Source organism: Glycine max, chromosome 1 (genome assembly GCF_000004515.6).
Source record: "Glycine max cultivar Williams 82 chromosome 1, Glycine_max_v4.0, whole genome shotgun sequence".
Classification (NCBI taxonomy): Eukaryota; Viridiplantae; Streptophyta; class Magnoliopsida; order Fabales; family Fabaceae; genus Glycine; species Glycine max.
The window spans coordinates 47,316,639-47,329,508 of NC_016088.4; the positions used below are offsets into that span (position 1 = coordinate 47,316,639).

A 12,870-nucleotide genomic window follows, 5' to 3' on the forward strand; every position below is an offset into this window, starting at 1 on the left:
TTTATTTATTTTTAATGATTTTTTTAATCTATAATATTAAATTCTAATAAAAATATTTTAAAAATAATTTTATTTTTTTACTTGAGATTAATAAAATTAAACGTTTTCATTGAACTTTCTTTATTAGCATGAAATTGATTATTTTTTCTTATATATGAGTGTATAAGAAATATTAATTAGTATATAATAATAATAATTAAAATAATACTATATCAAAATAAAAATAAAAAATTAATCTAATTAATATTAAATAATTAATTTCATAAGCAAGAAAAAAATAGATGGTTACTCATACATCATGCAAAAGTCTAATACACAATTTACTAGTTACTACTAACTCCCCAAAAATTGAAGATGTAAAATTAAAAAATAAAATTTATGATTTAATGACCCATTTAATGTTTATAATTTTTAAATTTATTTCTTTTAATTATAAATTTTTTAATCCTGAAATTTATATTTTAAAGATCTTTATTGAAATTTTTTAACTAATAACGAGAAAGACATATTGTGAATTAAAATATAAACTTCAAAAACACTAAAAAAATTTCTTATTAATTATAATATAAAATTGATAAATTTGAAAACTAGATAAACTAAATAAATAATTAAACTAAAATTTATAAATAGGCAACTCGAAACCTTGCCGCCGAAACTGACAACATTTCAAATCTAAATTTCAGAAAATCAAAAGGATTCGCTTCAGTCACTCACGAGAGAGAAAGATGAACAAGAACAAAGCTGGTGCATCGTTGGATTCCTTGATGTCTTCCTTCAACGCTCGCATAACGCAGCTTCAGGAGCTCGTCATTGCGCGAAACAGTGAGAATTATTCCATCAATTCAATTCATTTCATTTCAATCCTCCAATTATATATATTTCTATTTATCGAAGCGTTTGTTCTGACGCGAATTTGCAGTGTACCCTGCGAGCGGCGTCGAGGATCTGTCAGCGGTGGACGCGGCGGTGAGCGCGATGGAGCTTCAGGTGAAGGCTATCAAGGACCGCCTGCGCGAAGAGGCACTAGCCATTCCCAAAACCAAGGCACGCTCGTCACATGCACTCTATCTGTTTGTTTTTGAATGAGTGGTTTTTGATTTTGCTTTCAATTTGTATCTACTTTTTTTTTGGCACTTAAATTGAAATAAGTAATCGATGCTTAATTGGTTCTGGGTTTTATTTCTTGTGTATGTTGTTTTTCTGTAGAATTCGGGGAACATTATATGGGGCGCATTTGGGTAATCAATGGATGGGAGTGGCTCATGTTATAGTGTGTTTGGAATAGATTCATGGTGAGAAAAATCAACTATTTTTCATAGTGAAGGTGAAGCAACAAATAGTTGCTTCTACTTTTTCGTGGCTTATTGGATAATATAAGCTCTTGTCAAGTAATAACTTGTATCAATATTTGACGGAAACCAACTGGAAAAGCTAAAAAGAGATTATCTTAATAATCTTTGTTAAGAAGATTATTGAAATAAACTACAATGAGAGCTTATTGACATGTTTTGTGAAGTTTAATGAAATAGGCTGTAAAAGAATTAATAGAAAAGTCATAAACTACTTTCATAAGTCCAGATAACATCTTCCAAATGCTTCTGTACTTTATGCAATTATTTCAACGGACAAAGTTTCTTGATGAGATACGCTTGGAGATTGGTTTGGGGAAATTTAGAATAAGAAACAAACTATGATTATTTACTCTAAACCAATGGTAAGATTAATCCCTATAGCCTGGGAAAGAAAAAGTAAACAAATTTTTGCATAGGTTTTGCTGTGTACCCTTATTATAGAATTGTTTGTGTTTGCATTGATTTGGTTATTAAACTGTTAACTTTCATTTGATGATCGTTTTGTTTTTTGGCCTTATTGTAGAAACTGATTGATGCATCACTGCGGCAGCAAAAGAAACTGCAGAATATGTCTCTTCATGTTCCCTACCAAATGGCTGATAAAGTGACAGTGTCACATTTGGAAACTAGTAGATGGTAGTTAACTAGTTATATATTATTTTTGTTTAATCTGTTGTGTGCTTTGTTTAATGTAGTTTCAGAGATATCATCTCTGCTTGAGCAGATACCTAATTGTAGTTAGTGCTGTTTCACAGTTTGTTTCCTGAATTTTCTGGACAAGACTCTGGATCATTTGAGGCCTTGAAGCTTGAGGAGGAGCCTGCAGCAGTACCCAAGGTAAGTGAGATCTGTTTTATACTTTTAGTGCAAATGCCATTTTGTTCTTTCATGCCTAACATGGTCTCTGTCCCCCTAATTCCAAGAGACAAAGCCTGTATATTTATTAACTTTATGTGTATGCATTATCACTATTAATTTTCTTGAAAAACGCTAATGCTTTCAGGTTTTAATAACTGGATTAGGCTCACCTATGCTTTCTCTTGTAGCACCTATCCTCCTAACCCTTCCAAAACATATTTACATCAGCACAAGTTGTTGATAGTTTAGAACTATTCTATTGCCTTCTATTCCATGCCTTTTCATTTTATTTCTTCTTTGGTTCTTTTTAACTTGTTTGTCTGTTTCCTACTTGACAATTTGTTGCCCTGGCCTGAGTAAAGCTATATCATTTTCTTATCATTACTAGATTTTGTGTCATGTTATGGTCTGAGGTTTTCTTTTGTTTTCTTTTTTAGGAAAAAAAAGGTCGTGGTCCTCCACCAACGTGGTATGTTACTAGAAGTGAACTAGATTCCTTGTCATCGTAAGTAACTATGTATACTTTCATTAATTAAATATTTCTCTGTAAATTGTCAATCTGAATTCAGCTAGATCATATATATGTCATATTAACACATCTGATGATGTGAAGATGGATTGTCAACAAAACATGCATAAATTGCTCTTATAAAGTGTTTTCATAGCTTTGGCTCCTTCATTTTTCCAGTGCATTTGGCTCTAATTTATACCTGATGGAGCAATCTAAGGGTTGTCTGCAGGTGTGTCATTTGAAATGTGTAAAAAAATGTTGACTTAGTCAATGACTGGAGTCTTGATGTAGAAAGTAGAAACATGCACTTCTCTATCCATGATTTATGCCCACTTCATTGCCTGACCCCAGGTATGATGTTACAGATACATGAGAGGCAGGCTTACACTAGAGAAGGTGAATGCAGCGATCAATGATATGGTGTCTTATGCTGAAGCAAATGCTCAACTTATAGTTGCCCCCAAAAAGAAGGTTAATGCACAAATTTTATTTTTAATTTTAAATTACTTTTGTTGCACTTTGCCTTTGTCTTGACAATTTTTTTTTCTTGTTCATGAAGTTGGCAGAAAATCTTTGGGAAAAAGCCCTGGTGAGTGAAACCTCTATTTTCATTTCAACTATTTTCTCATCAAACGGTTTTCCCTCTGGTCATGCTTTTTTGTGGTTATCTATCAGTTTATGCCAAAAGAAAAAGGTTCTCAGTTGTCTTAATAATGCAGGAAATAAGAGATATTGCAACCATGGAAGGGATTAAGGGAAAACACTTTTTCCTTGAAGCTGACATAAAAGGACCATCGCTTAAACTTGACAACACTGGAAAAGCAATACTGACTGTGAGTATTCTTGTCTCAAACAAGTGATTTTGATGAAGTTATTTGAAATTTTAAACTGGTTAATAATATGAATATGTAAAGTTCTAAACTGATGTAATCATACTGGAAGACCAAGCACATTGCCATTTAGCCTTCACCTTTTCACCCTTTACATAGTGTGGGATGGTTGAAGGCAAATCAAAGGAGGGGGTCCTTTTCTAGCTAAGACTTTACAGTAAAGATAAAGAATATAACTGATAATTAGGACTTGTTTTCCTTACAAAGCATTTTTTGTAGTTCAGAAGTTTGTCATTGCTTATGATTACCAGTTAGTTATTCATGATGCAAAAATTTAGTGATCAAATAATAAAACATTTTGCGCCATCTTCCCTAAGATCCTAACAATATCAGAGCTACATTTACTTGAGTTTTTCCTGGCTTTATCAAAGATCACTGTTATGGTTTCTGATCAACCAAACTCGGTTGCTAAAGTGGTGACTTTTGACAAGGTTTATTAGCATTTAGCAAAGGAAAAGAAAACCAAGTTTATGCTAACAGTGTCAACTATTAAGTTTAGTATCTATAACAATTGTTACACATGAATGCATGATAAGAAAATTTATTACAATATATCAAATTTAGCACAATAGAAATACATTAGCAAAATAGAACTGAGGGCACTATTATATACTTAGACTAGTACCTGTGTTTCCGCTATTTATGTAATAGATAATATAGTGTTTGTAGATTACTGCCACCTGTTGGTATGGTGGTATGTTATGTTTGAATAATTCTGTAATTTCAATTTCTAAGGATGGTAGTTTCTACAACTGTTATTTCTGCAGTCTAGGGCAGTTATTTCTGAAAATATTAACTTTACTTGCTCAAAGGTCTCAAGAGTCAGGACCATGGGAATGGCCATTCTTATGGAAGCAATTTCAACCCATCTAACTCCCCATATATGCTATTATCACTATGCCACCACCTGTTCAGTTCAACTCTCTATACAATTCAACCCCACTGTTTGTGGATGTCCTCTTTCTTTAATTGCTCTTCATTTGGCTTCCAAATAATCTTCTCTTAAAATTATTATTATTGTTCCTAAGATCACCAAAGATCTTTGAGCTAAGCAATTCACTTTTAATGATGATTGTAGCATAAGTTTTTCCCATTTGAATTTTATGTCAAGGATCGGAAGACATATCAAATGATTCAAGTTTCTTCTGAGTGTATGGTCAACTTTACCTCTTCCTGAAACATGAGACGTGAATTGGTTTTTTTCTTTTATGCTTAGTCATTATTGACATCATTTTGAGGCAATGCACGAATTCTTAATATGGTTGCAGTAGACTGGAGAAGCAAATGTATTGAAATCTTAATGTAGTTATGCCATTATCCCCCACAGTGAATGTTGTTCTGATGCAATCTTATTATGAACCGGTTGAAAAATAACTGACCAAAAGTCCCTCATGGAATATATATTTAGTTTGCAATGTCTCTATAATTTGGTTCTTGCTACCCTGAAGAATATTCATGTGTCCTCTTTGGTTCTGCAGGTTCTTCGTCACCTTGGCCGAATCAATGAGACCCGTGTCGGACATAATCGGGTCATTATTCTACAAAAGCCTCACTAAAATGCCTGGCTATCTCAGTATTTTATGTGTGTATACAATATAAAAATTTAAAAGGGTCATTTAGATTGATGTAAAAACTTTAGTGAATGCATGTTATCATTGGTTTATGAACATGAAAGAAAATGTTTCAGTGAATGGTGATACAACAACATAAAGTCTTAATGACAGTTTGCTTGTTTAATGAACAACCCAAACACCGTGTACGATTCCACCACCTCTTGTCTCTTTGCATAGACTAACAGTGTGTAATTGGTTTTTCGAAGGGAGACCCCTAAATGGCTGTGGTTGAACAAAAATTTCTAATTCCTACTTCTCATAAATTGTGCATTGGAATGTACGCTCATTCAACTTAATTTTAAACTAAACACTTCCATAGTCGCCTTTTGATTGATCTATATATAAAAGGAAGAGACAAAAGACCTCGCCAATCTGAATAAAATAAAATTATAATTTTAAGATCTTCGAAAAGACTCAACAAAAGAATAAAAGTTTTATTGTTTTCGACGTAATTTTTTGAAAACAGAAAATAAAATAAAAATAATGTAATATTTTTTTATAATTAAAAGTGAAAACAAAATAAAATAAAAATATTTTCTAAATTCAGATGGGCTTAAATTTGTAAGAAGTGGTCATTAGTTTGACTCTCTTTATAGATGTGGAAATTCATTTCAGTATTTTGGTGTTGCAACTTTCAACTTTCAAGGCACCGTACTAGTACAGATACAATGGACTGAACTAGAAAGCATAAAAAACATGGCCTTTCTGCGTGTAAATCTGTTTCACAAGGGGTGGCTTTAGACCCTATTTGTGTGGTGGGCCTATTGTTAATTTGTTACAACTTACACGTTTCCAAATGGAAAATGTTTTTCTAACCATAGATTTGAGTCATTTGTTGTTCTTAGAGCTTTTATAAAATATTTTTGAGATGTATGTATACGAAAAAAAAATATAAATTAAATATGATAGAGATATGTATATACAATTTTAAATATGATCTTCGAAATTCAATGTTTAAATAATAGAACTCTATTAAATACAACCTATAAAACCGCAAATGGTTAGGATAAAAAGAAAAAAAAAAAAAAAAGGCAAACGGAGAGCTTAACATTTAATAATACAATAAGAAAAGAAAAAGATCTTATTAGTTTGAGGAGAAATACAAGTAACACCTAACTTATATTCCAAAAGTTATTTTAGTTAGTTTTTATCTTTTATTAATCCTGCCTAGGTTAGCTTTGCTATTCTTAGTCGGTCCCAAGCCCGGATAAAAGGAGAGGGTTGTGTTAGGCTTTCGACGGCCAACGTAAAACTTTGTCGAATCTCTATGACATGGATCAATTACGTAATAATGTGAATGCTAGGTCGTTGCCCGGAAGCAACGCGCTGTATGGCTCGAGTACATTGTCAAAAGAGCAAGGGCCGCTGCATCGCCGCCCGGATGTAGTGAAAAGTAAGCAAGGGTTCCCACATTTTCGTGAACGGGTGTGGGTAAAGAAGCTAGTTCATGACAGGAGGATTCGCTTTGGTACATGGAATATAGGCACACTTACTGGAAAATCTATGGAAATAGTGGATGTTATGGTGAGGAGGAAGATCAATTTTATGTGCCTACAAGAAACTAAGTGGACAGGTGAAAAAGCGAAAGAATTAGACAACTCGGGATTTAAGCTGTGGTATACGGGAAAAATCAGATTAAGAAATGGGGTAGGGATTATTGTGGACAAGGAGTGGAAGAAGGATGTCGTGGATGTAAGAAGAGTAGGAGATCGTATCATAGCCTTAAAATTGGTAGTGGGACAGGACACCTTTAATGTTATTAGTGGGTACGCACCTCAGGTTGGGTTAGCAGAACACTTTAAGGTAAAATTTTGGGAGGATCTAGAAGGGGTACTTCAGGATATACCCCAAGGAGAGAAAGTTTTCCTAGGAGGGGATCTCAATGGACATGTAGGTAGCGTGGCTAGAGGTTTTGAGGGGGTGCATGGGGGTTTTGGCCTAGGGGAGATGAATGGGGAGGGTAAATCCATCTTGGAGTTTTCGGAGGCTTTGGATCTTTCTATAGCCAATACATGGTTTAAGAAAAGAGCGGAACATCTTATCACTTACAAAAGTGGAGGGACATGTTCTCAGATAGATTTCTTCCTTATTAGGAAGTCTGATAGGAAGTATTGCTTGAACTGTAAAGTTATCCCGGGAGAGAGCTTGACTACCCAACATAGAGTTTTGGTCATGGATGTAAGAATTAGAGATAGGGCAAAGAGAAGAAGTCCTATGGTAGCACCAAGGATCAAATGGTGGCACTTGAAGGGTGAGAAACAAGGAATCTTCCAACAAAAGATATGGGAGGGATGGTGTGGACAATCACAAGGAAGTGCAAATGATATGTGGAACAAGATGTCCCAAGAGATTATTAAAGTGGCTAAAGAGACGTTGGGTGAATCTAGAGGTTTTGGACCTAGGGGTAAAGAATCGTGGTGGTGGAATGAAAGTGTTCAGAGCAAAGTTAGAGTAAAAAAGGAGTGTTTCAAGGAGTGGTCTAGGTGTAGAAATTCTGAAACTTGGGATAAGTATAAGATAGCTAGAAATGAAACCAAAAAGGCGGTGAGTGAGGCAAGAGCCCAAGCTTTTGACGGACTATACCAAGCTCTAGGAACCAGGGACGGAGAAAGATCTATATATAGGCTTGCTAAGGGTAGAGAGAGGAAGACTAGAGATTTGGATCAAGTAAGGTGTGTTAAGGATAAAGAAGGCAAAGTCTTAGTGCATGAAAAAGATATCAAGGAAAGGTGGAAGGCGTATTTCCACAACTTATTTAATGATGGATATGGATATGACTCTAGCAGTCTAGACACAAGAGAAGAGGACCGGAACTATAAGTACTATCGTCGGATTCAGAAACAGGAAGTAAAGGAAGCGTTGAAAACAATGAGTAACGGTAAGGCGGTGGGGCCAGACAACATACCTATTGAAGTGTGGAAAACTCTTGGAGATAGAGGTCTTGAGTGGCTCACCAAACTCTTTAATGAAATTATGAGGTCAAAACGCATGCCGGAGGAATGGAGGAGAAGCATGTTAGTGCCAATCTATAAGAACAAGGGGGATATACAAAATTGTGCAAATTATAGGGGAATCAAGCTCATGAGTCATACCATGAAATTATGGGAAAGAGTGATCGAACGGAGATTAAGAAAGGAGACTAAAGTTACTGAGAATCAATTTGGTTTCATGCCGGGAAGGTCGACCATGGAAGCGATCTATTTATTACGGCGGGTGATGGAGCAATATCGCATGGACCAACAAGATTTGCACTTGATTTTTATTGACTTGGAGAAAGCGTATGATAGAGTGCCTAGAGAGATTTTGTGGAAATCTCTAGAGAAGAAAGGGGTTAGGGTTGCATATATTCGAGCTATCCAAGATATGTATGATAGGGTATCGACTAGTGTTAGGACACAGGGTGGAGAGTCAGACGATTTTCCTATCACAATTGGTTTGCATCAAGGGTCAATCCTTAGCCCCTACCTTTTTACCTTAATTCTGGATGTCCTCACGGAACAAATCCAAGAGATAGCGCCGAGATGCATGCTTTTTGCAGATGACATAGTCCTCCTTGGAGAGTCGAGGGAGGAGTTGAATGAGAGGTTGGAAACTTGGAGACGAGCTCTAGAAACACATGGTTTTCGCCTAAGCAGAAGCAAATTGGAGTATATGGAATGTAAGTTCAACAAAAGAAGGAGGGTTTCTAACTCAGAGGTGAAAATAGGAGACCATATTATCCCTCAAGTCACGCGGTTTAAATATCTTGGGTCTGTAATACAGGATGATGGAGAAATTGAAGGGGATGTGAATCATCGCATTCAAGCAGGATGGATGAAATGGAGAAAAGCATCGGGGGTGTTATGTGATGCAAAGGTACCGATCAAGCTAAAGGGAAAGTTTTATCGGACTGCGGTAAGACCGGCGATTTTGTACGGAACAGAATGTTGGGCGGTCAAGAGCCAACATGAGAATAAAGTAGGTGTAGCGGAGATGAGGATGTTGCGGTGGATGTGTGATAAGACTCGACAGGATAAAATTAGAAACGAAGCTATTAGAGAGAGGGTTGGAGTAGCGCCTATTGTAGAGAAGATGGTGGAAAATAGACTTAGGTGGTTTGGGCATATAGAGAGAAGACCGGTAGACTCGGTAGTGAGGAGAGTAGACCAGATGGAGAGAAGACAAACAATTCGAGACAGAGGAAGACCCAAAAAGACTATAAGAGAGGTTATCAAAAAGGATCTCGAACTTAATGATTTGGATAGAAGTATGGTACTTGATAGAACATTATGGCGGAAGTTGATCCATGTAGCCGACCCCACCTAGTGGGATAAGACGTTGTTGTTGTTGTTGTTGTTGTTTATCTTTTATTACTAACTGAAAATTTTATTTAATTATTTAATAAATAAGTTTTTTTAATAATTAATTAATACCTTTTAATATTTTTTTAACACTACTTCAAATAACATTTTTTAAAATTTTAATTTTTAGTTTTTTTTATATATTCTTTTCCATTTTTATTCTTAATATATTTATCTAATTTTTTATTATCTTTTTAAAATAAATTATAATTTTATTATTTTTCTGTCATATATTTTTTAGTTACTTCAACTATTAATTTTACTAAACATAATTTAACAAATTAATTTTTTCACATTCGATAATCAACTTTTAATTACGAATTAACTTTCAATTATTAGTTAACTTTCTGACTTTCAACTAAGTTTTCAATTAGTTTTATCGAATATATATTAACATGGTCAACTATCATAAATCTCAAAGAACAAGAGATGAGTACTATAAAAGTAATTATTCATAGTAAAATTAATTATAATGTGCAAGTGTTCTATTTTTAGAGTTTATTTTTACTATTTAATACATTAATATAGTGTAAAAAAATTTACATAATCATAATTCATCATGTATTGTAAGCTTATTATTTTTTAAAATAATCATGTTAAAAAAATTCAAATAATAATTTATAATGTAAAATTATTTTACTTTTTTCAAATACATGTACATTAAACTCTTATAATCGTGTAATAGTATTATAATAAGCGATTGGTTAGTCAATCGTTTGAATTATTGGCTAGCTACATATGTGCGTCCTTGTCAAAAAAACATGTTTTTAATTTATTGTTCAAAGTTCAGTACGTCCCTTTATTGGCCAACTCTTCGTGGCGTACCCAGATTGTTATCTTCAGTTTGATATATATATATATATATATATTTGGCATGTGTTATACATTTTTATCCTCCTTTATGGTTATAAATCATTATAACATTTTATTTTAACTTTCAGAAAAGAAATCTAAAAGAATTGAAAAAGTTTATTCAGAAACAAGAAAATTACATATTCGATCTCAATGAAAGCAATACATCAATGAGAAGATAGTTCAATAAATTAAGTATGTATATTATTCTATTTTTTTGTAAAAGTTCGAAGAAGTCCATTATGAAAAGAGAAAGAGGTTTAAAATGAACACATTGATTCCTTTTTTCTTATATGATTTTTGGTGAACTGTATGCATCAAAAGGTTATATTTTTCAAAAACAAATTAGTCACAAAGTACTTTTTAATCAGGTTTTTAAAATGTTACATGACTTTATTAATTAACTGGTTACATTACATTAATATTAATTATTTATGTAAAATTATATGACTCAAATTTACTTAATTATCTTCTTTTCGTCCAAATAACAACATATTGGTTATATTTTAGGAGTTTCACTCAAATATATGTTTACTATTTTAATTAGATTTAACTTTTAAAGTGAGAATTTATCCACTGTTATTTTTTTTTTTTGCTGAATCTATCCACTGTTAATTTAGTAGTTTATGTATATATAAGATATTTTAATTCAAAACAATGATAAAAAAAACCTTCAGTTTTCACTTTATAGCTTTAATCACTTTAGGGAACGTAAATCTACGAATCCTCTAGATTATTAAAGGTTATAAATCTGACTCCTTAATTTAGAGGAAGAGTAATATTAGTATTTTTATTTATCATCCAGAAAACTAAAAACAACAACCACTTACATTCCCTAAAATTAGTAAGGCACTCTAAGACCTTACTAAATGAGTAAAATTAGTAATCTAAGCTAGTGATAAAAAAAAGTCAATAACTTATATAAAAAAGATGCATGATTTGTTATACATGTATTTGTAATATTAACTATTGATTTTTTCATCAATAATAACTATGGAAGAGTAATTTGAGTTATCGAAAAAAAAGGAAGAGTAATTTGTTTCAAGTTATGTAATTTCATTTTCCAAATATAGTGAAAATATTTATTCTCATATTTGTTAGAAAATTATAAAATAATATTCTTGGGATATATAAAGAAAGATTACAGGAAACACTGTCCTTTCAGTTCCTCTTTAGCTAGATAATAATGTGAAAAATGAGGGAGAAGAGACTTTACTTAGAACAAATTAGGTAAGAATTCTACAAGAACATATGCTTCTCATTATCAAATCAAGAACGTTGCATAAGACAGACAGTGATAAAAGCACCGAGTACATAATGCCTTGCCTTGCAAACCTAACCAAGTAATGAACATTTCGATGAATTTAATAATAACCCTACGGCTTCTGGTGGCATCAACTACGTCTCTGTTAATTATTGGGTCTGTCTCATCAGTATAATTTTGACTCATGAAAATTAACATATAATATAGTACGTTAACTTTTTAAAAGAAAAAAACTATTAGCAATTTTATATTTATTCGTTAGTATAAAATTTGATATATATATCACTGATGCAACTTATTAATATAAATTTATAATGTTTATACTAATAAATTTATTTCTGTTAAAAAAATTAAAGACAATATCAATATGGACAAACTTAATGACTAACGTTTTATTTGTTAGTATGTGGATTTGTTTTTTGAAGAGGGGATGCAAGACAATCCTTATCCACGCCTCTTTTGTTTATAAAATAAAAAAAATAAAAAATATATTATTTAAAATGATAAATAATTTATAGAAAAAGGATAGTAAGTGTGCGTAGGTTGGTTTTACTTATTTTGAAGACATATATAGTTAATTAAGTATTGTTAATTTTCTGAAAAAGCATTTGAAAATAAACAATTATGTCTTATAATTTAATATATATTTTAATTTGACACACTATTATTTTAAAAGAATAATGTAAATCTTTCTAAAAATGATATATACAAGGCTAGCATAATATAGTGATTCCACACAAATTTTACCAAATAGTGAAGTACATATTAAATAATGTGTTACTAATTCTCATCCTAATTTAAAACGATTGAACTTAAATAATTTTTGTTTGTTTGCAAGTAACATAAATAATGTTAAATATGAAACACAAATTATAACATGTAACATATATTTGTTAGGAAAATTACACTCATTCATTCATTTTCTCTTTCATTTCATTTTTTTTGTTTTTATCTCTATTCTTTTTTAATCACATAACATCTATCTTTTTCTTCACTTTTTTTCTTCCTATTTCTCTCTTATTTTCTCCCGATTTTATTTTATTTTAAAATGTGCATATATCATCACTCTATTGTTCGGTAGGAAAATGTTAAATGCTAGCTGGATAATCTTCACACCGACACGATCGGCTATTTATAGGTAGAGGGAAAAATCCAGTTCATGCATATTTCAGATATATTAGTTACTAGTA

The 12,870-nt window shown here is 32.3% G+C and overlaps 1 protein-coding gene across 1 annotated transcript; it reads left to right on the plus strand.

Moving 5' to 3' along the window:
- The first annotated feature begins 651 nt into the window (after positions 1-651).
- LOC100805505 (spindle and kinetochore-associated protein 1 homolog) lies at positions 652-5,348 on the plus strand. The gene is made up of 9 exons (XM_003516395.5): positions 652-822; positions 920-1,044; positions 1,876-1,988; positions 2,108-2,189; positions 2,648-2,715; positions 3,087-3,192; positions 3,281-3,310; positions 3,441-3,554; positions 5,090-5,348. Exons 1-9 carry the CDS (start codon positions 726-728, stop codon positions 5,165-5,167), a joined length of 813 nt encoding a protein of 270 aa, XP_003516443.1. The 5' UTR covers positions 652-725; the 3' UTR covers positions 5,168-5,348.
- Positions 5,349-12,870: the final 7,522 nt, after the last annotated feature.